General features: G+C 36.1%; 1 protein-coding gene across 6 annotated transcripts in view; it reads right to left on the reverse strand.

The window, feature by feature from the left end:
- The window catches only part of LOC149786930 (uncharacterized), a 155,159-nt gene extending 130,964 nt beyond the window's left edge, over nt 1-24,195 (reverse strand). The window contains exons 1-2 of one of the 6 annotated variants that reach the window (XM_089977457.1): nt 23,999-24,195; nt 8,546-8,635 (exon numbers count right to left, since the gene is read on the reverse strand). In XM_089977457.1, the coding sequence (XP_089833583.1) occupies nt 8,546-8,618 (73 nt within the window). In that variant the 5' untranslated portion in view covers nt 8,619-8,635; nt 23,999-24,195. The remainder of the gene's footprint in view (nt 1-8,545; nt 8,636-23,998) is intronic. The other 5 variants (XM_089977455.1, XM_089977458.1, XM_089977459.1 and 2 more) reach the window with 5 other exon arrangements.
- Nucleotides 24,196-25,224: the final 1,029 nt, after the last annotated feature.

Raw genomic sequence — 25,224 nt, forward strand, 5'->3', positions numbered from 1 at the left:
AATTGCTACACAGATTAAGAGAGGATTATCATACTGGGTATCACGTATCAAGAGGAGGAGTAGATGACAGGTAAGGTCTTGGATCCTGCATGCCAAGAATGGGGAGGCTGTATTGTGGAAGTGCTGGTAGTAAACCTGAATTCCATCTACACTGACTAATGGAGGTTATTTAATACGGAGACAGCTGGTGTAAAGTTTCTTGCACACGAACCGATTATCAGATAAATGTGGTTGAAGGTGGTGGGGTAATCTGAATTCCAGAATGAACTGTTCCGTCCATATATTAATCTCCAGAGAAAATAGCAGCATACCAAAATTTTATTTCTTAGACGTAAACAATCTTTTAAAGTGATATTTGTTCAACACGAAATAATTTCGTACGCTTAAAACTTTCAAGTTTTATGCGTAAAACTGCGTTGCCTTGTGAAATGGAGGAAGATGACCAAATTTATGTTGCAACCAGAACTCATTAGGTTATACACTTAGACCGCTCTGGTGGCCTAGTGGTTAGAGCGTCCGCGTCGGATGCGGAAGGTCGCGGGTTCGAACCCCGGCTGAGTCATACCAAAGACATACAAATGGTACTATGAGCTGCCTCGCTTGACGCTCAGCATTAAGAGGTTACTGTTAGGACTGGTTGGCATGGTGTCAGGATAAAATGACTGGGTGGGACATGATGCCACATGTCTGGGGCATGATGACCAAATCACACACACACGCAAGTTATACACTTGGATACTGCAAATATCAAGTTTCCATAACTGACCATTTTGGCCCTGAATGATTATTATTTTGTAATTTTATATTCTTTCTTAACAGAACGTACATTTTCATTCCTTATTTCTTTTTACTTCAGAAACCAAATATTTTTTGCTCCATAATCCTTAAGATATCGTATATAGATAGAGCTAGAATGACGTCATCGGCAGCCATATTTGTGGTATGCTGGCAGATTGTATATAGTGTTTGGAAGCTGAAATGAATTAACTGAATCTCCAGAAACTGTTGCAAAAATTACTCACATAAACCGAATGCAAATCAGGCTTTCGGTTCGTATCCATATTTGTAATTTATAAGTTTATTTTGTCTCAGGGCACCATGTTCAAAATGGCCAATTTTGGAAGTTGCATATAGGAGAAACTACCAGGTTTCCCATCGTCCAGGTAAAATGGGCAGAAAATCGTCTGCTAGTGTGATCTTATCGGGAAACATCTATACTTGATTTGGTTTAATTACGTTTTGAATAATGATCGAGTCATTCCCTTGTGCAAGTTACAGTTTCTCGGCCATGTTATTTAAACTTACCATTTATCCCATATAATTGAAATTTGTTTTTGCAACTACTTTAGCACCCCATGCCTATCTATATAAGAATTATTGATGTATGCATAGTCTGTATAAATAAATAAATAAATAAATAAATAAATAAATATACTATAGGTTCTCCTTATTTTCGTATCCGGCACAAACGTTAGAAAAATTATTCTATGATAATAATAATTAGGATGATTACTCATGTTCGTTGCCTTGCATATGTTTGTATCGTTTTTGCTGTTGTTGTTATCATCCTCGTGGTTAATCTTATCCTACCCATTTTGGGGGGATGGAAGGGTCCTTTGACAGAACTTTGATTTATTATGTATTTGTAAAATGACCCCCAGGGATGTTTTGTGATTGATCTTCATTTCCGTCTGTCCGGCGGTCGTTTGTTCTTGTAACCTGAATTGTTACACAGATTAAGAGAGGATTATCAAACTGCGTATCATTTTTCAAGAGGATAAGTCGGTGAATCGTGGATGACTGAGAATGCTGAAGGTGTGGTGTTGGGGGGGGGGGGGGTGAACGCCATTTTTCAGTGCATAATAGTCCATACATGGCGACCAGTATAATTAGTGGAGAAAGAAGCCGTGAAAATCGCGACTAACAACCACCGACCCACAGGAAGCTCCTGGCAAGCTATCTCAATATACCTAAATTCGAGGCTTAAATTAAATTTACAACAATTTCGTGCGTGAACTTTACTTGATTTGTAAATTAGAAGATGGCCTAAGGTGGGGTTTTCAGTGCGGTCATACTTTACATATATCAGAATTTCTTAATTGGGGGTAGGTGTATTTTTCATCTCATATAATTGACATTTTTATTGCAGTTGCTTTGCATTCCATGTCAATATTTGAGGCCTGTAAATAATAGTTGGTATATACATAGTACAATAAATAAATAAAGATAGAATTTAAAAATTGTACAATATCTGCTAATAAGTAAAATAAAATTGGTCCAACTACGCTGAAGCGGTTATTGGGTTTATTTTTCCTTATTTGCTGATATCATATTTTTATATGTACTTATTTTATGACATCAGTAATTCCAATTTATACGTAATTTTTAATATCGAGAATTAATGTATACTATATATTGGAATTCATGATATCACAAATTAAAAACATTTATAATACCACAAATCTGAATAGATATTTTTGTAAATAATTTAATGATATCAACATTTGTATATATAATATCTTATTTTGTAAATACTGTATTATAAATTCATCAGCATTATTTTCTATCAACTATTGCATTTAATATTGATAACTACACCTAACTGGGAAATAATAGGTACGCATATTTAATCTCTAAAGTATTTAACTATAGATGTGTTATATATAGAGGACACCAATCGCATTAAAGATGGCGAGAGACCTCATTTGCATTCTGATATTCAATGGATGGAACCTTTATACTCCGTAGAGATTGCAGTTCCCAAAATATATTCATCCAACTCCTTGCCCTCACCCATCACCCCACAGGATATTAAGCATGGAGTGGGAATGAATAGATATGAAAATACCTGTCCGTGATCATTTAAAATTTTGAAATAATACGTATTATTGGATGGGACTTTTAATCCATAGGAAAATTTAAAATGCATCGATAAATGTCTAGAAATTCTCTACTCAAAGTACACTTGAATCCTGAACCACTCATTTTTAAAAGAATCGACTCGAACCCGTGCCTTAATATTTTTAAAACAAATGTAGAACCACTTCCTTCCTTTCAGAGCATTTCCGAATCACTCATATATTTATTTTTTATTTTAAAAAAAATCAGTATCATGTCCTTTAAAATTTAGCAGTATTCTAGATATGGATCGCTCTTTTTCAAAAGATGCACTTTATTTCCTAGACTCAAATAATAACCTAGGGGCCCCGAGTGGCCGAGTGGTCTAAAGCGCTCTTCGTTACGGATCACTGCCATCTCACCTCTGTCTGCGGCGGTTCGAGTCTAAGATTCAGCCAATGTGGGTATGTGAGAAAGCTTGCCAGTAGCTTCTCGTGGGTCGGTGGTTCTTTCCGGGGTTTTCCCGGGTTCTTCCTCCACCATTAATACTGGCCGCCATGTATAGCCTATCGTGTGCTGAAAAATGGCGTTAAACCCCACAACAACAACAACAACAACAAATAATAATCTTCATTTTGCATTTAGTAGCGCGAAAATTAATGTGAAAAATCGTGCACATTATAATAATAACTTACAACTATACTATGATCAATTCAGATATTTTTTGGAGAGTTGATGTAAATATTGTACGAGTTCAATATGAAAACAATAGTCTATGTATTAAGTAATAATGTGTATTTGTTTATAAGTTTTGATGGGGAAAGGGTGTGGGCATAGATCTGTTACGTTATAACATTCATGAGAATACAAAAAAATATTCATTTGTCAATTTTAAACCAAAAATATATCATATAATGTTTTGGAAGAGATGAAGATTTATATATTACACTTAGTGATTATAACATTGATACAAGCAGCGTCAACCGTGATAGAAAGACTGTTAACCTTGAAATAAGTAGCGTCAATCCTGATAGAAAGACTGTTAACATTTAAATAAACAGTGTCAACCCTGATAGAAAGATTGTTAACCTTGAAATAAGCAGCGTCAATCCTGATAGAAAGATTGTTAACCTTGAAATAAGCAGCGTCAATCCTGATGGAAAGATTGTTAACCTTGAAATAAGCAGCGTCAATCCTGACAACAAAATTATTAGCATTATACGGTATGAAAATGAATAAATTACGTTTTTGATGCAGATACATTTGCATTCATCAAAATTTACAGTATGATATCCAGTTCTCATAAATTCAATAATGTCAAATTAGAAACGATTCATCTACCAAAAAAAAAAAATCATTTTCCGTTTAAATGAATTGCGGAGGCAAAATATATAGGTAACAATCATAAAGGGCTTATAAATCTTTTTCAAAATAATGCTTTTCTAAAATGTAACAGATGTAAATACAAATTGAAGTCAAAACATGCACGTCAGGCAAATCTGCATTGATCTCAAAACTAGACTGAAAAAAGAAAGTAAGTAAAACCCCCCGATTATCTCAGTTGAACAGAAAACTGGTACACACCAAAATCACATACTTTGGCTACTAGATCGACTATCAGTTAAAGAGAACTTTATGGGTTTAACGCTTTTCTTCAAAACATCGTAGGCTGTACATGGCATCCAGAATATGTGCTAGAGGAAGACTCAGAGAAAACCCCCGGAAGAAAGGCGGACCTGTAAAGGCAAGCTCTTAAACAACTTGGTCTACATTCAGGACTAGTAGCGATACAATATTTTCAACATGGCTACAAAGGTGGCCATTCTGTACTAGCAAGCTGAATAATTTTGATTTAGGACCAACAAGGTACAATAAGAAATCATTTGGTGAATCCTTATGGGAACATTTCTTCTAATTCATCAGAAGAAGCATTGATAAGACTTTCAAGATGGCCACTTTGGCAGCCATGTTGAACATCACATGGCACCAGTTTCATATTGTACCATACTAGACATCAGATGAAACCTCTGTTTATATGACCATCTATTTAGGAGTAGTATCTTTAAATAACTAATTGGGCATCCACATTGGATATCAAATCGCCATTACTTTCATGTGGTACCAAGGAGACACCATAATACATTTTCTAGTGAAAACTCATTACTCACATGACATCCATTTAGAAGGAGTAGCGACAATAAGACTTTTTTTTTTTTTTTTTTTTTACAGATAACCACTGTGGGGTTATACCGGGGCTAACAAACTAGTCATAAAGAACGGCCGGCAGGGACATCACGTGCAACAGACCAGCCTTTAATTTATCCTTGTCTGTAATAATTAGAGCTAAACAGAAAAATATTTACCACACGCCACACTTTAGTTACCCCTCCTCCACCAAAGAAATGAAAATAAAATAAGAAGAACAGCAAGGAATATATTATTTTAAAGTCTCCGATCAAGTTGGCAATATATATGAGAGGATTGTTTGGTAATGCATCATGGACCTAGCATAAGAATTATTTAATGGCGCTTGTATTTAATTGTGTGTGTGTGTGGGTTTACATCGAAGAGATATAACTATTTTAAATTTAACTAGTGGCCTCGTACTCTCACATATTACATACTACAAAGCATAATCTCAAAAACAGGTCCATGTAAACAACTGAATACAGAAGTACCTTATATAGACTGATATACGTGAGGAAAAGATAACAATTTGGCATACGTTTAGGGTTACAGATGGGTACTGCGAGATTTAAAACTGAGTTAAAATTTTGAAAACTCAGAAGTCAGGTTGTCTGAAAAAGGCGATATGTCAACAAATTCACTTTTAATTTCAACAATATTTTCTGAAAGTGTAGATAAATGACATGAATACCGATGAATTTATTGTCTTGCTTCTTGAATGAAACTAGGCCCTTGAAAAAGCTTTAAATACCCACCTGAAAAATATGTTGTGTTCCTCCTCACATGATCTATGTACATCTCGTTGTCTTGGAAATGGCAAATAATACACAAATAATAAAACGATTTCGAAAACCAAGGAAACCCAGTCTACTTCTTGCAGCTATTTGCTCTGATTCAGAGTTTCACGGGATATTATACATGTAGTGGATAGACACGGGATATTATACATGTAGTGGATAGGCACGGGATATTATACATGTAGTGGATAGCAGAAAAGTTCTAAATCAAATTGTAGTTGCAATGGCTTTCTCTGGATATTGTTTAATTTTTCATATTTTATAAACTTCGCCTATGAACAAAAACTTTGAACTGATTTTTTAATGTAACCTACTACCCCATCCCTCTCCCTTGCGACACTTGTTGATGAAAAGTTTAAATTCAGAATTGAAAAAATGTAATGTATAATGTAATAAATTCAACACAATGTATGGTATCACGAAATTGAATTTAGACATAATAATGATATTTACGCAATAATTTGATAGTTGGTGTAATACTGATATCGTAATTCTGTAGTGTGTGTGTGTGTGTGTGTGTGTGTGTGTGTGTGTGTGTGTGATTTGGGTTTAAAATGTACTTTTAACAATTTTTCAGTTATATCGCAGTGGTGCAGTTTATATTGTCTAGCACGGGCTCATCATGCCACAGACATGTAGCATCATGTTCCACCTGGACACATTATCCTGACACCAGGCCGAACAGTCCTAACCTCTTAATGCTGAGCGCCAAGCGAGTACCATTTGTATGAGTCTTTGGTATGACTCGGCCGGGGTTCGAACCCGAGACCTCCCGCATCCAAGGCGGACGCTCTAGCCACTTGGACCATCGGAGTGTTTAACTATGTATAGTACAGCAGTGTGTGTGTGTGTGTGTGTGTGTGTGTGTGTGTGTGTGTGTGTGTGTGTGTGTGAAACATTGTGATACTATCAATATAAAACTTTATAACAATATCAATATAGCAATTTCTTAAGTTACGTTGAATTTTAAATATTTGTTTATACTTAATAATAATAATAATAATAATAATGATAATAATAATGAATCATGTTATATGTGTCTAGCCACCAGAGTGGACCATTTTGTCTGTTGGTAGCCATTATGATGTATCTTGTTAACTGTGCCTAACCAATAGGGTTGATGATGTTGGCTGTGTTGTTTCACTAGAGTAGATCATGCCATCCGAGTCTAGCCATTTGGGTGGATCATATTATATGTTACTGACCATTAGGGTGGACCATGTTATTTGTGTCCAACCATTTGTGGTGGATAATGCTATCCTTGTCAAGCAATTGGGGTTGATCATGCTATATTTGTCCAACCATCAGGTGGATCGTTCTGTCTGACTCACCATTATTGTGGATCATGCAATCCGTGTCTAACCATTAGAGTGGCTCAAATTATATGTGCGGCGGTTCGAGTCTAAGATTCAGCCAATGTGGGCATGTGAGAAAGCTTGCCAGTAGCTTCTCGTGGGTCGGTGGTTCTTTCCGGGGTTTTCCGGGTTCTTCCTCCACCATTAATACTGGCCGCCATATATAGCCCTATCGTGCTGAAAAATGGCGTTAAACCCCACAACAACAACAACAAATTATATGTGACTAAACATTAGGGTGGATCATTCTATATGCATCTAACCATTAGGATGGATCATGTTCTCTGTGTATATCCATTATGGTGGATCATGTTATCTGTGTTTAGTAATTAGGGTGGATCATGTTATCTGTGACTAACCATTAGGGTGGATTATGTTATCTGTGAATAGTCATTTAGGGGGATCGTGTTATACGTGTCTATTAGGGTTGATTATGTTATATATGTCTAATCATTAGGGTGGATCGTGTTATCTCAAAGAATCCAGACTTATGCAGTGGTACACATGTTGCCCAGGAAAACACGTTTATGGCATCCAATAAGCCCGTGGAATATGACGTAATGCCATCAAATCATATTGGCGAGATGCATGAATTACTTGAATATGGGAATGGAGGGGATACACTTCGCCACTGTTTTTGGTCGAAACACTAAATAATAACAAATAAACTTCGCAGTTTTTGAGAGCTGAAATAAAGATCTTACTCCTAGGGTTTTCACTTTGTATTTATATTGATGTTCAACTATTGAAAAGCGAAATACCGATACATGTTATTTTTGTGTTCCTGAAAAATATATTCGTACGAAAGGAACTATACATTTGGCTTTATTGACAATTTACAAACTGTCATACTTTTAACCTTCTCAAAAATATCCACTCTGAAAATTTATTTTTTGTTTCATAGATACTGCAAAACATAAAGAGGTATACTAACATCGAAACATTATTGTCAGTAGTAAGAAAAACTAACAAAAATCCTACAACGCAAATCCGACTAATAAGAGGCCAAATACACCGTCCGGCGTCCGATAAAGTAAAGTGTTTATTTCTAAATGTTTATTTTTTAACACATTTTATTACCATATAGTTGACACCTTTTAATATCAGGCAGCTAAAACAATAATCAAGACGTTTACTATTTAAAACTGCATTACGTATCAATTTACTGAAAAATCTCATGAAGTATATTAGACCTGAAATAACAAATAAAAGAAAACTATGTTATCAAGATTCCGACGGATAAAAAATGTTGACGATGGTGTATAACTTCCGCCTAACACATTTAGCACGCTCTGGAACACTATGTATACGTATTGATGCGTTAGCAAACAAAAATAGCAACAAGGTTGTTAGATGTATATCACATACCTTCTACTTTTAGTTCCAGAGTCCTAACATAGACCAGATTGCAAATAGTTTTCCGTGATGTTGATGTGGCCATCGTATCGTCTAAATGGACTGTGAATAAAAATGTATCAATTCTAGGTGAAATGAGTCGCCAACCTAACATATTGTATGTGTTAGAGCTGAGTAGCAAAGAACAAAGAATAAACTTCCAGCCAAAATTCATATACATGACTACCATTTAATTTAGAAATTAACCGAGAAATATCAGTTTGTGTGCAAAACTATATACTGTTAAACACAATAAAAACAGATTTTGACTGTGTGCTTACAGGCATCAAGTAAATATTTACCATTTAGCACTAAAGCACTGTCTTGACTGTGCATGTGCAAATAAAAAAATTCGTGGATTATTGCTTTATCAAACTGGAGAAGTGTATTCACCTAGTATTAATAATGTAATAATATTGATAACATCACATATGATCAATTCAGTTCACTATCATCTAATGAGAAGAAAATTAATGTTTGCTGTGTCTGTCGTTCGTTGTCCTTGGTACTGTTTGACAATCAGTCTAGAGGAGTCAGTTATGTGAAGGGTGTGATCTTTCTTACATCTGTGAGAGACTGGATGAAATGATATGCTAGATTCTAAACAACAATTGTTTCTGTGGAATCCTTGCATGTTGGATTATGAATAGCCATTGTACACATTATTGGGGCCTTCTCGCATGTTGGATTATGAATAGCCATTGTACAAATTATTGTGGCTTTTTCGCATGTTGGATTATGAATAGCCATTGCACACATTATTGGGCCTTTATTTCATGTTGGATTATGAATAGCCATTGCACACATTATTGGGACTTTCTTGCATGTGATAACTCTAGAGGCTCTATTTTTTAGACTTGTATTCGACAACTTATTGTTGTTATTGTTGTAGGGTTTAAAGCCATTTTTCAGCACAATATAGGCTATACATGGCGGCCAGTATAAATGACGGAGGAAGAACCCAGGAAAACCACGAAAGAAACAGTGTCCCACGAGAAGCTACTGGCAAGCTTTCCCGAATACCCACAGTGGCAGAATCCGAGACTCGAACCCATGCAGACAGAGGTGAGATGGAATTAATCTGCAACGGTGAGCGCTTTAGACCACTCAGCCATTCGTGGCTCCACACCTTATTGTAATAACTTTATACAGACGAACTTTTGGAATAGAAACACGCATTATCTAAAACTGTCCTCAATTATAAAAACTCAATTCGTGCGCAATGCATTCCATTTGTATTTCGTAACATATTCTCTTTCTCTCTCTCTCTCTCTCTCTCTCTCTCTCTCTCTCTCTCACACACACACATATACGCACCCTTTACCGTGTCTTTGACTGCCATCACAGAGTTTTTGACCTGTACAGTTACTGAAGGTGGTTGGCAAGTGTTATGATAATCATGGTGACATCCACGATAACGAATACAATAATACCGGAGTAACAGGGAAGACACACGGCCTTGCCGAGGATGAAATCCAGGATATCCCTAACTCAAAACGGACGTTCTACCATTTGAGTTATCAGAGCTGACACATGTATTCCTACCCGTTACATAGGCATTACTAGTCCAATATTTCTACCTCTTTCTATGCATGGAGCACACAATCTACTCTACACCAATATTTTGATAACAAGATGAAAAGTGTACCACGACTATCAATATTTTTACCGCTAATACTTCATTCACAGGTGAACATCGCTCATTTCCATGTATAATGGCTTTCCCATTGAAACGTAGGCTTTGTTCCTCGTGTATCTGCCTCACAGGGTCTGTATTAATCATTTCATGCACATGCTGAATTCAAAACAGATGATTATCCTAGTAATATATTTAAATTCTTGATTTTATATTTTTCCGGATATTTTTTTTTAGTTAGAGACCTTTTAAGCTGTTTTTATTTCTTAGGTATTCCATTGCTTTATTAGTTCATTCATCTGATATGATTTTTGTTTTAAAAAATCTCTTTTTAAAGTGGCATAACAATTTTAATTTGAAATACTATCTTGCATTACTTCTTAGTCACCTTTTAAGCCAAGTGTTTAATGTCTTAATAAGTACAAAATTATAAAATGAAACAAAGGTTTCGTTTTAATAAAAAAAAAACACTATAAACCGTGATTATGTGCATCATTTTTAAATAAAAAATTTCAGTCAGAAGTCTTTAAGTCTGACTTTAACGCTCTGGTGGCCTAGTGGTTAGAGCGTCCGCCTCGGATGCGGGAGGTCGCGGGTTCGAACCCCAGCCGAGTCATACCAAAGACTATTAAAAATGGTACTGATAGCTACCTAACTAGGTGCTCAGCATTAGGAGGACAGTGTCAGGACTGGTCGGACTGGTGTCAGGATAATGTGGCTGGGTGAGACATCATGCTACATGTCTGCGGCATGATGCCGCCTTCCACAATGTCACCATGTCATCTTTGAATAAGCATACATCACTTTAAACTGCCGCCATATATCATAGCGAATTGACTAAAAAATTGTTGAAGCTACGTTAAAATTCGAAATCACACACACACACACACACACACACACACACACACACACACAAGTCTGACTGGTCTAGGACTTTTTATTTGGTTTATAATCTTTGTTACGACGCAAAAGAAACCAATAAGTACCCTGTAAATAACGTTTGAAAGATAGTTCTGGTCCAGTATCGACCCAATCTCACTACTTCCGTTTCTGCTACCTCTTTTAAATATATCACCCCTCTGTATCGCGTACTGAACTGTGATCACCAAGATCGCTATTGTTACCTCTGCAGCTGATAAACTAAATCAAGTGAGTGTTATTGATATACAACCTCTCCTATCGATGACTCTTCTCAAACGTCTTTGATCTTAAATCTGTTCTACATGGACCCAAGGCATATACTCTCTTAAACTGTGCTTCAATCACGTGCTATGATCACATGCCAGCTTGTAGATAAGATAACTACTACGTAGAAAACCATATCATGTTCTATATTAAAATGCCGCCTTCCACAATGTCACCATGTCATCTTTGAATAAGCATACAAGATACATGCGTCGTTATCTGTGGAGGGCTCTATGATGATACCCAAGCATTTTCTTAGGCATATTTCAAGCGCTATCACACCCACCTTTTTCTGCTGATCTGATCCCCGTTTCTCTCTCTCTCTCTCTCTAGAATACCACCACCAGCATCAGCTATTTTGGGACATTCTTGTTGAAATGTTGCCAGATCCACACGAAGCAAACGATCTCCAGATTCCTTGGTCGAAAACCAGACGAGAGACAACGATCTCCAGATTCCTTGGTCGAAAACCAATCATTACAAAAGCTCATTTTCTGTATCAGCACCTACTGTATGGAATTCCTTACCAATGAGGATACGTAATTCAACATCCCTTGCTTCTTTTAAATTATCATTAAAGAAATTCTTTCTAGACCAGCTGGAATGATATATTAAAAGCTCTGAATAGAAAACTTTAAAATCATATCCATAATTGATATATATTTGTATGTTTCCCAGTATAGTCACACATAGTCATTCATGTCAAATATGTACGAATGAGTGTGCGACGATACATGGTTATGTGTATGAACTTCTATTTTTATTATTTTATTATAAAAGCTGAGGACCACATGGCAGATGGGTCAGCCATGACCAAATGTGTTATCCTCGTTAAAGATAGTTTATTATTAATATTATTATTGTTATTATTATTATTATTATTATTATTATTAAATCCCATATTTAAAGCTAGCTTTCAAACACAGGAAACTGAAATAGGGGCATTCTAGCTGGACAGTTAGCTGGGAGTCTAAAAGCAATTAATTTTGACATGAATGAAATTCACACTTGCTAATAACTAGTTGATGACAGATTCGTGTTACTTTGATGTTGTATTCTGGCGGCAGCTATCGGCCATCTCATTATAATGAAGTTTCGTATAAAGAAATTTGCACATCATATAAGTACAAAAGCACAGCATATAATGAAGTTTGCACAGCATATAATGAAGTTTGCACATCATATAATTACAAAAGCACAGCATATAATGAAGTTTGCACATCATATAAGTACAAAAGCACAGCATATAATGAAGTTTGCACATCATATAAAGAAGTTTGCACATCATCATAAGTACAAATGCACAGCATATAATGAAGTTTGCACATCATATAAGTATAAATGCACAGCATATAATGAAGTTTGCACATCATATAAGTATAAATGCACAGCATATAATGAAGTTTGCACATTATATAAGTACAAAAGCACAGCATATAAAGAAGTTTGCACATTGTATAAGTACAAAAGCACAGCATATAAAGAAGTTTGCACATCATATAAGTACAAAAGCACAGCATATAAAGAAGTTTGCACATTGTATAAGTACAAAAGCACAGCATATAAAGAAGTTTGCACATTGTATAAGTACAAAAGCACAGCATATAATGAAGTTTGCACATCATATAAGTATAAATGCACAGCATATAATGAAGTTTGCACATTACATAAGTACAAAAGCACAGCATATAAAGAAGTTTGCACATTGTATAAGTACAAAAGCACAGCATATAATGAAGTTTGCACATCATATAAGTATAAATGCACAGCATATAATGAAGTTTGCACATTATATAAGTACAAAAGCACAGCATATAAAGAAGTTTGCACATTGTATAAGTACAAAAGCACAGCATATAAAGAAGTTTGCACATCATATAAGTACAAAAGCACAGCATATAATAAATATTCTCATCTTAAGACAGCTCTGGCGTTCCATAAAGACCGCTAGTGTTACCTCTGCAGCTGATAAACTAAATTAAGTGAGTGTTATTGATATACAGCCTCCCCTATCGATGACTCTTCTCAAACATCTTTGATCTCAGTCTGTTCTACATCGACCCAAGTCATATGCTGGCCTAAACTGTGTTTCAATCACGTGCTATGATTACATGCCAGCTTGTATATAAGATCATATGATGAATGACAGTGTTCGTTACATGACATGTTCTATATTAAAGTGCCGCCTTCAACAATGTCACTATGTCATCTTTGAATAAGCATACAAGAGACATGCGTCGTTATCTGTGGAGGGTTCTATGATGATACCCAAGCATTTTCTTAGGCATATTTCAAGAGCTATCACACCCACTTTTCTTTTGCTGCTCCGATCCCCGATTTCTCTCTCTCTCTCTCTCTCTCTCTCTCTCTCAGCAGCAGAGAGGGCGAACAGACCAAGCAAAAAAGGTTCTAAATGCCGAAATAAGCCTTCCTAATAAAAAGATTAAAATGACGTAAATACCTTAAAATTAAAATAGCTAACCACGTTGAGGATTCCCTCGAAGAGGTTAGTTCATTTTTTTTTTTTCCTCTGACTGAAAACTTGTCAAGCGCGTGAATATATTACGAAACGAACCAACTTGAGGTCGCGCCTCTCTGCTGCTATTGACCAAATATTTTATCAAGACCCACACGATATCTTGTTCTGGGATCATGTAAATTTATTGTTATAAATCCATGTGGGTTTGACTGTGCTCGTGAAACGAAGTTTTTAAATTTAATTATATCTATGTTGCCGCCACACCAAGTTTGATGAATATTTCGCAACGTATGCGTATCGACTCCATTAAACACAACTAAAATATTACAGTTATGTCTGATAACTTTTGGTATTTTTGTGTATCGCTGAAGAACATAAATGACATCAGTGTTTTTATGTCTGCCTCGAGAAAAAATCCTAGCTGGATTTGATTGTTTGTCCAGCATTAAATCATCGTATACAACAAAATTATTTATAAGTCCATCAAGTTCATCAATGGACGGCGCTTCATCAATATCAGTTTTTAATTCAATGGCGTTGTCACCGCGCTCATCCAATAATCTTGCGTTGATATTAAAATCTTTAAGTACATCATAGTATCTCTGATCATCAACTGATGGTGCAACCAAATACAACTTATCCCACTTTAACCATCTCATTATCAGATTAAGTCACAAGTGACTTACCCCCCGATCCAGGTGGTCCTATTATTATTATTCCGATTGAATTTGGTAACGCTACATGATGTTTAATTGGCTCTTGTTTTCTTTCTTTTTTGTCGCTGAGAAATCAATTATATCCATATTATATCTAATTATATGAATTTATATTGTTTGCAATGCAGAGCTAAAACTTCAACTAATGATCTATCCAGTGTTACAAAAAAAAAAAAAAGAATAGCATACGGTGGAAGATGTGCAATATGTAACGGGAAGAAGTTTTCGTTTTTACCCAGAATTCAACGTAAAGACGGAGGTGATATTGCTACATTAATGTCGAAATTCCCAGGCACTCCCTGGGCTAAATACCCTGGAGAAAAACATCTACCAGGATATAATTATTGTGGTCCTGGTACTCGACTTGATATCAAGCTTGACAATCAAGATCAACCAAAACAAGGTGAATATCCCATAAATGATAGTGATAAAGCATGTCACGTTCATGATGTGGCTTATAAAAATAAAAACCTACAAGATAGACATATTGCAGATGTGAAGTTGATTCATTCGTTAAATTCCATAAAAATATAAATATCAGAAAATCATTAGCTAATTGGTTGGTAAAATCGGCGATGAAAAGTAAACTGCCGTTAGGTGCTGGTAATTAATTAATCAATTATTATAAATGGAATCAATTTATTAAAGTCCAAGGGGATACTGGAGAGGTAGAGCAGCAATTAATAAACTCGCCGATGCAGCAAATGTCACACGTTCTGCCGCCAGCGTGGTTAGCACGACAGGCAATATGGCAAATGTATCTACCACCACCGAAAAAAATTCAGTACGCATATTTCGATGTTTTTGTTCCTAATGAAGTTCACCAAGAAGATATTTTGTTTTTACCACACGATACTATCAAAATTGGAAAACGTCAAATAACGTACAAATATGCATTAACTGTCATTGACGTTGCAAGTAGATATAAAGAGGCAGAACCATTATCAACTAAAACAGCTGCTGAAGTTGTATCTGCGCTTGAACGAATTTATCAACGAGGTGGTCTACGATGGCCATAACTATTACAGGTTGATCCTGAAGTTTTTTAATCTGTTCAGATTAACACTAACGTGACGATATGACATTTTATGATAATACTCGTGTTTTTAAATAACACGATTAAAGATTTTCCACTGGTGCATCAACGACTCTCATTCGACCACTACCACCTTCAAGTAACATTGCTTTGTCACTGAGTATGACCGCGATTGCTCTGTAATTATCAACAGCACCTTTATTCACACTGGCTCTGAAGTGTATATCAACGACAGATTGTTTGGATAAAGCAAGATGTTTCAGCGAGAAGTAATAGATTGGATATCGATTTATAAAATCATGTTGTGAGATCTGTAAACCGGCATCTACATTTTGATCACGTCCCATAAATGTCATTAACCGATGATACACACGTGCTACATGATTGTGTTCATACTTCAGTAGTATGTTTTCTGTTGGTTCTTGTTTTCCTTTTATCCGTAAAGAAACCTCGGTAACACCCAGTCCGTCAAATTTCATATGGGTGTGAGTTTGTGAGTTTACTCGATTATAATTCTGAAAAGCAACAAATATGTGTCGCGGTGCAGAAACATTGCTGTGATGCTACGTGCCATGTAAATTGCCCGTTAATGTCAGATTGCATACTATCTTTAGTTGTTGTCAACCACGACTGCACTGATTTACCAACTGTGTTCATAAAAGATAACAGTCGTTCTTCTGCGATCGCTGGAGTCATTACCAGCATCCACAACGACAGTTTTGTTAGTATTACTTTACCAGAATCATCAACAGGTCTCCAGATAGCATCGTCGTCGGTAACCTTTCTCAAAAGAGCAACTGTACGTTTAGCTCCAAAGATAACTTTTCTAACATTTCTGCAAAATTCAAAAATATGTGATAATGGAATTGCACATTAAAAATTTCTGCGACGTCCTTTCAACATTGATCGAAGTGTTGCTAATCCTAGGTTAAATTCTGGATTACCATCACGAACCACCGACCACACATCAGCGTCAGCGTTATTGGCAAAATTTCTTGGCCGTCTTATATTATACGGTCTGCTGTCTGGCTAATTAGAATTGTCTTTCATAAACATCATTGTGGGGCCTGCTGATTTTGTATAATCACCAGGGTATCTTGCTAGTCCTATTATTGTTGTAGCAAGGCCGACATCTTTCTGCATTGTCTCGATATTTTTCCATCAATCATATAGGTGGCGCTATCAAACAGTGCCATGATGCCGTTGTTGACAAATCCAACTCGTACTTCATCTGCATATACATCATCATTTGTTCTTATGATTTCACCTTCTACCTCAGTAAAAGACTCAGCGGGTAGAAAGTATCTACTTGTATCATGAACTTGCAGTTCAATTCTTCCACGCTGATTTGGTAGTTGTGCGTCATAAGAATAAAATTGATAATCACGTACAGACTCATCCTTAAGGACCGGTGCTTCCGTGTCAAATGCTGTGTTAGATATGCGCTTAAACATTTTATTGTAACTATTTTCGTCTAACACGTGGATTACCGCCTTCGGAAAACTCCGCTTCCTGCTATTAAACTTGAAATATTATCCCTCGATTCACCGAGTCTTTGATCCGCTAGCACTGCCAATTTATGATTTGCAGCTTGATTTATTATTTTAGTGACATTTGCAGGCATAACTTCAGTGCTTGGTAACTTCACTGGTTGTGGTTTTCGTCGAATTAATCGTGCTAGTCTTTCTTTGATTGCCGAATACGCCTTAACAGCAACATTGACGATTGCACCAGGAGCTTTTTCACGAACAACATCAATAGCCTTCATTGATAATTGTTTTGCAGCAGGTGACACTTTTGGAGCTAATCTTCTGAATAATCTCTGAACAATATCACCAAGTCCATCTCCGTAAATCCCTCTGTAGGTTGGTAATCGTGAGTTTACTGCTCTGACCATTACAGGTCCACGCTGACTATTGTATATGATCATCTTATTTTACTTGCCATTTATCTAATCGTCGTGACAACTAGTCACTGTGATAGTCATCAACAAGTTCATCGATAAGTTTTCGGTAAACATAATAATATCCGTGATACCACCTTGAAATAATCGCCGAAAAATGTCAGTTGCTTCATTAATTATTTCTGGTGAGTTATTACCAGCTCGTTTTCCAACTATGAGAACTTCTAACCGTTGTACGTCATCGAGAATATTGTTAGGCCATAGAGTAACAAGACCACTTTCAGTAAAAGCACTTCCGGTTGCTCCTTCTTCCTCACTTGTTGTTTCCGCCCTTTTCTCAAAGAGTCTTAAAGGTGATCTTTCCATCTTTGCTTTTTTAAGTAGTTCTTCAGACCTTTTAAGTTCTAACATCAACTTTTGCTGCAGTGAAGACGATTGTTGGTGTTCTAATTGTTGCTGCGGTCGAGGAGGTTGTTGTTCATTAAGCTCTCTATCAAGTCTTTTTATTTCTTTACCAAGTGCATTGAATTTAAAATCATTTCGTCTGACTTGTTTTTTGTTGTAATATATACGATATACCCATTTAATAAAATTGTCATTACTTACAGTTTCATAACCGGTTTTTAACATTTTAGTTTTATTATACACACCAAATAGTATTTTTTTCAGGCAAATCATATTCTTCAGTATTTTTAATATCCTCGATAACCTCTTCGTAAAATTGTTCAATGAATTCAATATTTTCCCTTATTGGTTTACGTTTAGGTGCAAGTTCTTTTTTCACGGCGGCGACTTCAGTACGAATTTTCCCAATACCTTCAAGTATTTCTTCATCGACAGATGGAGGTTGAGCTGCAGCTATTTCAGTTGGAAGTTCTCGTAAAATCTTTTTTGTTTTCTTGGTTCTAGCTACTAATTTTGTTTCAGTTTGTTCATCTGTCTGTTTTGATACTTGAAGAAGATCTTCCTTAATAGCCGTTACGACTTTTTCAGTATCTGTTGTGACGTGTTTAAATAACTGCTCTATACCTTCTGCGTATTCAACTTGAGCTTCTTGCCGCGCCTGTAAGTTTTTTCTGAATGAGTCTTTAACAGAAAGAAATTTTTTAATTGCTTCTAGTCGTTCTCGTGCTAACCTAGCTTTGTGAGATTCTGGATGAACCATATTATGATATAACATAATGATTTAATTACAGCAGCAGAGAGGGTGCGACCTCAAGTTGGTTCGTTTCGTAATATATTCACGCGCTTGACGAGTTTTCAGTCAGAGGAAAACAAAACAACAAAATAAAATCAACTAACCTCTTCGAGGGAATCCTCAACGTGGTTAGTTATTTTAATTTTAAGGTATTTACGTCATTTTAATCTTTTTTTATTTAGGAAGGCTTATTTCGGCATTTGGAACCTTTTTTGTTTGGTCTGTTTGCTCTCTCTCTCTCTCTCTCTCTCTCTCTCTCTCATATCGCCACTAATAGCTCCCATTTCTTTCCACTAGTCTGTCTAGAATATCCCCACTCCTACTCCAATTTACTTCCACTACTCTCTCCCCCCCCCCCTCTCTCTCTCTCTCTCTCACTAGAATACCGCCACCAGCATAACTGCTATAATCATGATAATTAAAACTACAACAGCTGATTTTAAACTTTGTTTATAAAATATGGCAAGATTATGCAACATTGAACAAACTCTAAATGCATACCATCTATTACCATTTTTAAAGAGTCAAGAATGCTACAAAATATTTGTGTCACATTTTTAACATAAGCTTGAAATCATTTTAATAACACCAACATTTAAAACAAACTCTGAAAAGATTGCAATACTGTCCATAAAAGCAATTTTATCTAAAATAATTTAATATGAAGTTTAGTCATTGCTAACAATGTTATGCAATGCCCAGGCATTTCTAACAATGTTATTATATGTCTAGACATTCCTAACAAATTATTCTGTGTCTAGGCATTTATAACAATGTTATCCTATGCCTAAGCATTCTTAACAATGTTATTCTATGCCTAGGCATTCCTAACAATGTTATTCTATGTCTAGGCATTCCTAACAATGTTATTCTCTGTCTAGGCATTTGTAACAATGTTATTATATGTCTAGGCATTCATAACAATGCTAATCTATGTCTAGGCATTCCTAACAATGCTATCCTATGTCTAGGCATTCCTAACAATGCTATTCTATGTCTAGGCATTTCTAACATGTGGACATAGGACAACACATTTACACAGTCTGTGCATTTTAAATATGCAAATAAAAGAATGACACAAGTAAATTTACTGTAATAATTTCTAAAAGAAACAAAAACAAAGACAAAACCTATTATGTAGTCAAAATGTAGAAAATGTGTAAACTGGCGCAAAAAAGGTCTGACAGATGTAATATGTATTAAATTGTGACACGTTTAAAAGTATATGTGTAGAATTTTTTTTAAATAATTAAAGTAATAATTTCCCATTTAGATCTCTGCCATGCCTGTTGATAAAGTACTTCAAGGTCATTTTGCATTTAAAATCACAATCAAATGTCTTCGCATGCTGAAACAACAACAGAATAATCATTGTGCAAGTTGTAATTGTATAATGTTATGGCGGTATCTGAAAAATGATCCAAGACAATTTACCATAGATAGAAAAAATAACAATCTTGGTCATACACGAGAAAATATCATGTTGACCTGCCTTGAATGTTATCGACGTCGCGGCGCTAGTTAAGTGATTTGGGTGGTAATTGAGTGTTATCGGGAATTATCTGTAATTGTTCACGTACAAATCCACGTTAAGGAGCAGTTGAATCCAGTCTGTAGATTGCGGGTCTACCTGAGGATCTTGTCACGGTGGATATCTTATGTGTGGTAACACTCCAAATAGGATCAGTTGCTCTTTTTTTACCGCCTTCAAGTTCACCAGGCTCGTATAAATACCTAACAGTGATATTACCTAATAATGGTTGTGCTGAAAAATCACGTTGTTGTGTAGGTATGTGCGCGCTTGTAATTGCATTAATAGGTTTCATGTTGGTCTTTCGAGTAATCTCATTATTTAATGCAGCTATCACACTTGGTAATCTTGCCACCCATTCACAAGATCTCGTATCCTGAATAAATTCCTTCGCGTACTGATATCCAAATAACCGCTCAGCAAGTGTTCGATTAAATCGTTCAACAATTGCCTGATCACGATGAATTGCAGTATGTCCTCGTCGTATTTTGGTATTATGTTGTTTCATCAGCGATGATACTGGACCAAGAAATTCCTTGCCAGGATCAACTTGTAACAGATGTGGCCATCGTAGACCACCTCGTTGATAAATTCGTTTAAAAGCATCGGCTACCTCAGTTGCTGTTTTAGTCGTTAACGGTTCTGCATCTTTGTATCTACTTGCAACATCAACAACAGTTAGCGCGTATTTGTACGTTTTTCTACGTACAGTATCATGTGGTACAAACAGAATATCAGCTTGATGAACTTCATTAGGAATACTGACACTAAAATGAGCAAATCGAATTTGCTTTGGACGTGGTAGATAAATTTGCCATATTGCCTGTTTGGATAACCACGCTTTAGCAGTAGAATGTTTAACCGCTGCTGCATCAGCGAGTTTACTAATTGCTGCTTTACCCTTCCAGTATCCAATTGGTGAATAATAAATCGATTCCATTTATATATTATCAGCCCCCAGTGCTAATTTACCTTTCATCGCAGATTTTACTAACCAATTAGCTAATTTTTCTTTGATATTTTTATTTTTTACAGCATTTAACGCATGAATTAATTTCACATCTGCAATATGCCTATGTTGCAGATCATTGCTTTCATATGCGACATCATGCTCATGACAAGCTCGATCAATAGCGTTTATTGGTTTCTCGCCTGTTTTTTGGTTGATCCCGATCATCAAGCCTGATATCAAGTCGAGTACCAGGACCGCAATAATTATATCCTGGTAGGTGTTTTTCTCCTAAGTATTTAGCCCATGGAGTACCTGGAAACTTTGACATCAAATTAGCAATATCACCACCGCGCTTATTAGGTAAAAACGAAAATTTCTTTCTACCGCACACAGAACATTTTCCACCATACGCTATTTTTTATTTTTTGTTATAACCGTAGCTAAATCAGTAGTTGGAGTTTTAGATCTACAACGTAAGCAATATAAATTCATAGATATTTTATACAGCATGGATATAATTGATTTCTCAGCGACAAGAAAACAAGAACCTGTCAAGCACCATCCTGCGTTACCAAATTCCATCAGAATGATAATAATATGACCATCTGGAAGTGGAAAGACACAGTTGTTACTCAGTCTTATAATGAGATGGTTAAAATGGGATAAATTGTATTTGGTAGCCCCGTCAGTTGATGATCAACGATGTTATAATGTACTTAAGGATTTTGATGAAAACGCGGATAACGATGTTATCGAGTTTATAACCGATATTGATGAAGCACCATCAGCTGATTCCATAGACGGACTTATTAATAATTTAGTTGTATACGACGATGTGATGCTGGACAAACAATCAAACCCAGCTAGGATTTTTTCCCGTGGTAGACATAAAAGTACCGATGTTATTTATGTTACTCAACGATACACACAAATACCAAAAGTGATCAGAGATAACTGTAATATTTTAGTTGTGTTTAATGGAGTTGATACACATACGTTGCAAAATATTCATCAAACCTGGTGCAGCGGTGACATGGATATAATTTAATTCAGAAATTTCTTTTCACGAGCGCAAACTACTCCGCATGGGTTTATAACAATAAATTTGCTCGATCCTAGAACAAGATATCGTATTGGTCTTGATAAAATATTTGGATAAATTAATAGCAGCAGAGGGGGCGATGACCTCAAGTTGGTTCATTTTTTTTGTAATAGTAATTTTAATTTCACGAGTTTTCAGATCAGGAAAGCAATTTACGAAAACAAATGGTCTAATTAACCGGAGAATCCTCAATTTGTTTAGACAATCATTTATTTCAAGCAAATATTCAGCTCGAAAAATATTTGAGTTAGAAGCCTTATTTCGGGTTTTTGACGCCCCCCCCCCCCCACAAGTCGGTCTGTTCACCCCCTCTGCTGCTGCATGTTTATATGCTTTTATCTAATTATTATTTTTAACCCACATTCTCTATTATTATTATTATCATTATTTAAAGTAACTTTGACAATTTTTCAGTCATATCGCTACGATGTCTTTGGTATGATCGAACTCACGACATCCCGCATCCGAGGCGGATGCTCTAACCACTAGGCCACCGGAGTTGTTTTTAGTAACCCGAGTACTTGCATCTATCCATGTCAGTCAAATAAATAAAACTTTTTTCTTTACTTTAAATCGTCCATTTTACTTTTCACCTACATTCTCTTCATAGTACTTGCATAACCAGAAAAACAACAGCACCAACTTCTACCACTAATGGCGGTGTTGCTGTTGCTGTTGTTGTTGTTGTTGTTGGGTTTAACCCCGGGAAGATGTTAATAGTGCCTTTGTTAAAGTGACATAACAGTGCTGGCAACGTTCACCTTTACTAACGGTGATAGTAGTGGTGGTGATAATGATGGTGATGATGATACTAATGGTGACGATGATGACAATGGTGGCGATGATGATATTAATGGTGGTGATGATGATAATGGTGGTCATGACGATAATGGTGATGATGGTACTAATGGTAATGATAATAATGGTGGTGATGATGATACTAATGGCGCTGCTGATAATAATGGTGACGATGGCGATAATTGTGATGATGATACTAATGGTGATGATGATAATGGTGGTGATGAGGATAATGGTCATGATGATACTAACAGTGTTGGTGATAATAATGGTGGTGATAGAATCACTATCGTCCTACACTTAAGTTGTTACCAAAACGATTAGTAGTTTATAGTTCCATATCAAGTCTGACCTCAACCATGAGATGTGTCTGTATCAAGTCTGACCTCAAGGGTTCTATGCATCTGTGTATCAAGTCTGAACTCATCCATTCTATATATTTGTGTCAATACGTGATAATAAACACATTCTAAACTAATGTAATTCCAGTAATGTTTCTACGATGGCCGAGAGCAGCCAAATTGTTTATGTATCAAAGAAAAGAATTTTTTTTTTACTTGTACATATTTTTCTCAGATGACACAAATTTCTGTATATTCACACACTTGGGTTACTTAGTAGTTGTAGACGGCAACGAACAGCGTTTAGAAAAATGTTCATATGTACACAGTTCAGTTTCTTGGAATGTTAAATATGTTGTCCTCAATTGGCTATCATATATTCCATACACTGACTAGAGAAGAACACGGGTGATATGAAAGAATAAGTATGTAGTCAGACTGATACGCGCAAAATACATCGACTGAGTAACTGTCACCCGTTGTGACCACATGAAATATGAATATGTATTTGCACGGTTTTATAATCATATGAAAAGGAAAGATACTTACAGATTTTCTATAAATTCCTCAAAATCTTAAATTCCTGAATATACACAAAGTATGTTTCTTCTTTCCATGTACTAAATCCTGTTGCTATAAACAAATTAAAACAAACACTGCCACAATTTCATAAGCGTATACCAGCCAGCTAGGTTATAAATAGGTCAACTTGCCTGGATGACCCGCCAGCTGAGTTATACAAATATTACCTTATATGGGTGAATTATGTTGTTGCAAACTACTACCTCAAGGACGTCTCGAGGATCATATCACTGTCTAACTATATGCCTACTTTGTTCATGTAGATTGTGCAAGCTTAATGCAGGCAGTCAAACGTAGAGAAAACACAATAACAGGGAAGAATGAATTCGTATCTAATTATCACAGTAGAACTACAATGTTTGCATGCGAGCCTTTCTGCATGTTTATATTCTTTTATCTAATAGCCCGAATACTTGCATCGATCCATTTGTCACTCCAACAATTACAACTACGTTGACTAGAAATCCTCCTGTTCTCCTTTTATCTACATTCTCTTCTTCCTCGTACTTGCATCACCAGAACAACTACAACAATAACAACAACCACACCTACCTCTACCAGTACTATCTCTGTTGATACAACTAAATCAAGCCAAATCTTAGCATTACATCAAACCATCACAGCTGATGTTAATAGTATCTTTGTTGAAATGCCATGACAGCAATGGCGACTTATACCGTACTAACGATGATAGTAGTGGCTGTGATAATGGTGGTGATGATGTTGTTGTTGTTGTATGGTTTAACGCCATTTTTCAGCACAATATAGGCTATACAAGGCAGCCAGTATTAATGGTGGAGGAAGAACTCAGGAAAAATCCAGAAAGAAACACCGACCCACGAGAAGCTACTGGCAAGCTTTCTCACATACCCACATTGGCCGAATCCGAGACTTGAACCCATGCAGACAGAGGAGAGACGGCTGACTGGAAAATTGAACTTGTCCTTGGGAAAATTCAGCTTGCCCCAACAATGGTCACGTAGAAAATGGTTTCGAAATAGATTTTTGAGAGAGAGAGAGAGAGAGAGAGAGTAACAATGGATACTTATTAATCCCTGACGATTGAAACTTTCTTGCACTTTTAGCATCATCATACTGCTTATTTTTCTGTAAACCGGATACATTAGAGCTAGAAACTTCGACAAGTTTCCTTTTCTTGCCTAAGGCAGCGGGCTCATTTAATTAACTCATTT

Source organism: Sinohyriopsis cumingii, chromosome 12 (assembly GCF_028554795.1).
Source record: "Sinohyriopsis cumingii isolate HCF-2022 chromosome 12, ASM2855479v2, whole genome shotgun sequence".
NCBI classification, from domain to species: Eukaryota; Metazoa; Mollusca; class Bivalvia; order Unionida; family Unionidae; genus Sinohyriopsis; species Sinohyriopsis cumingii.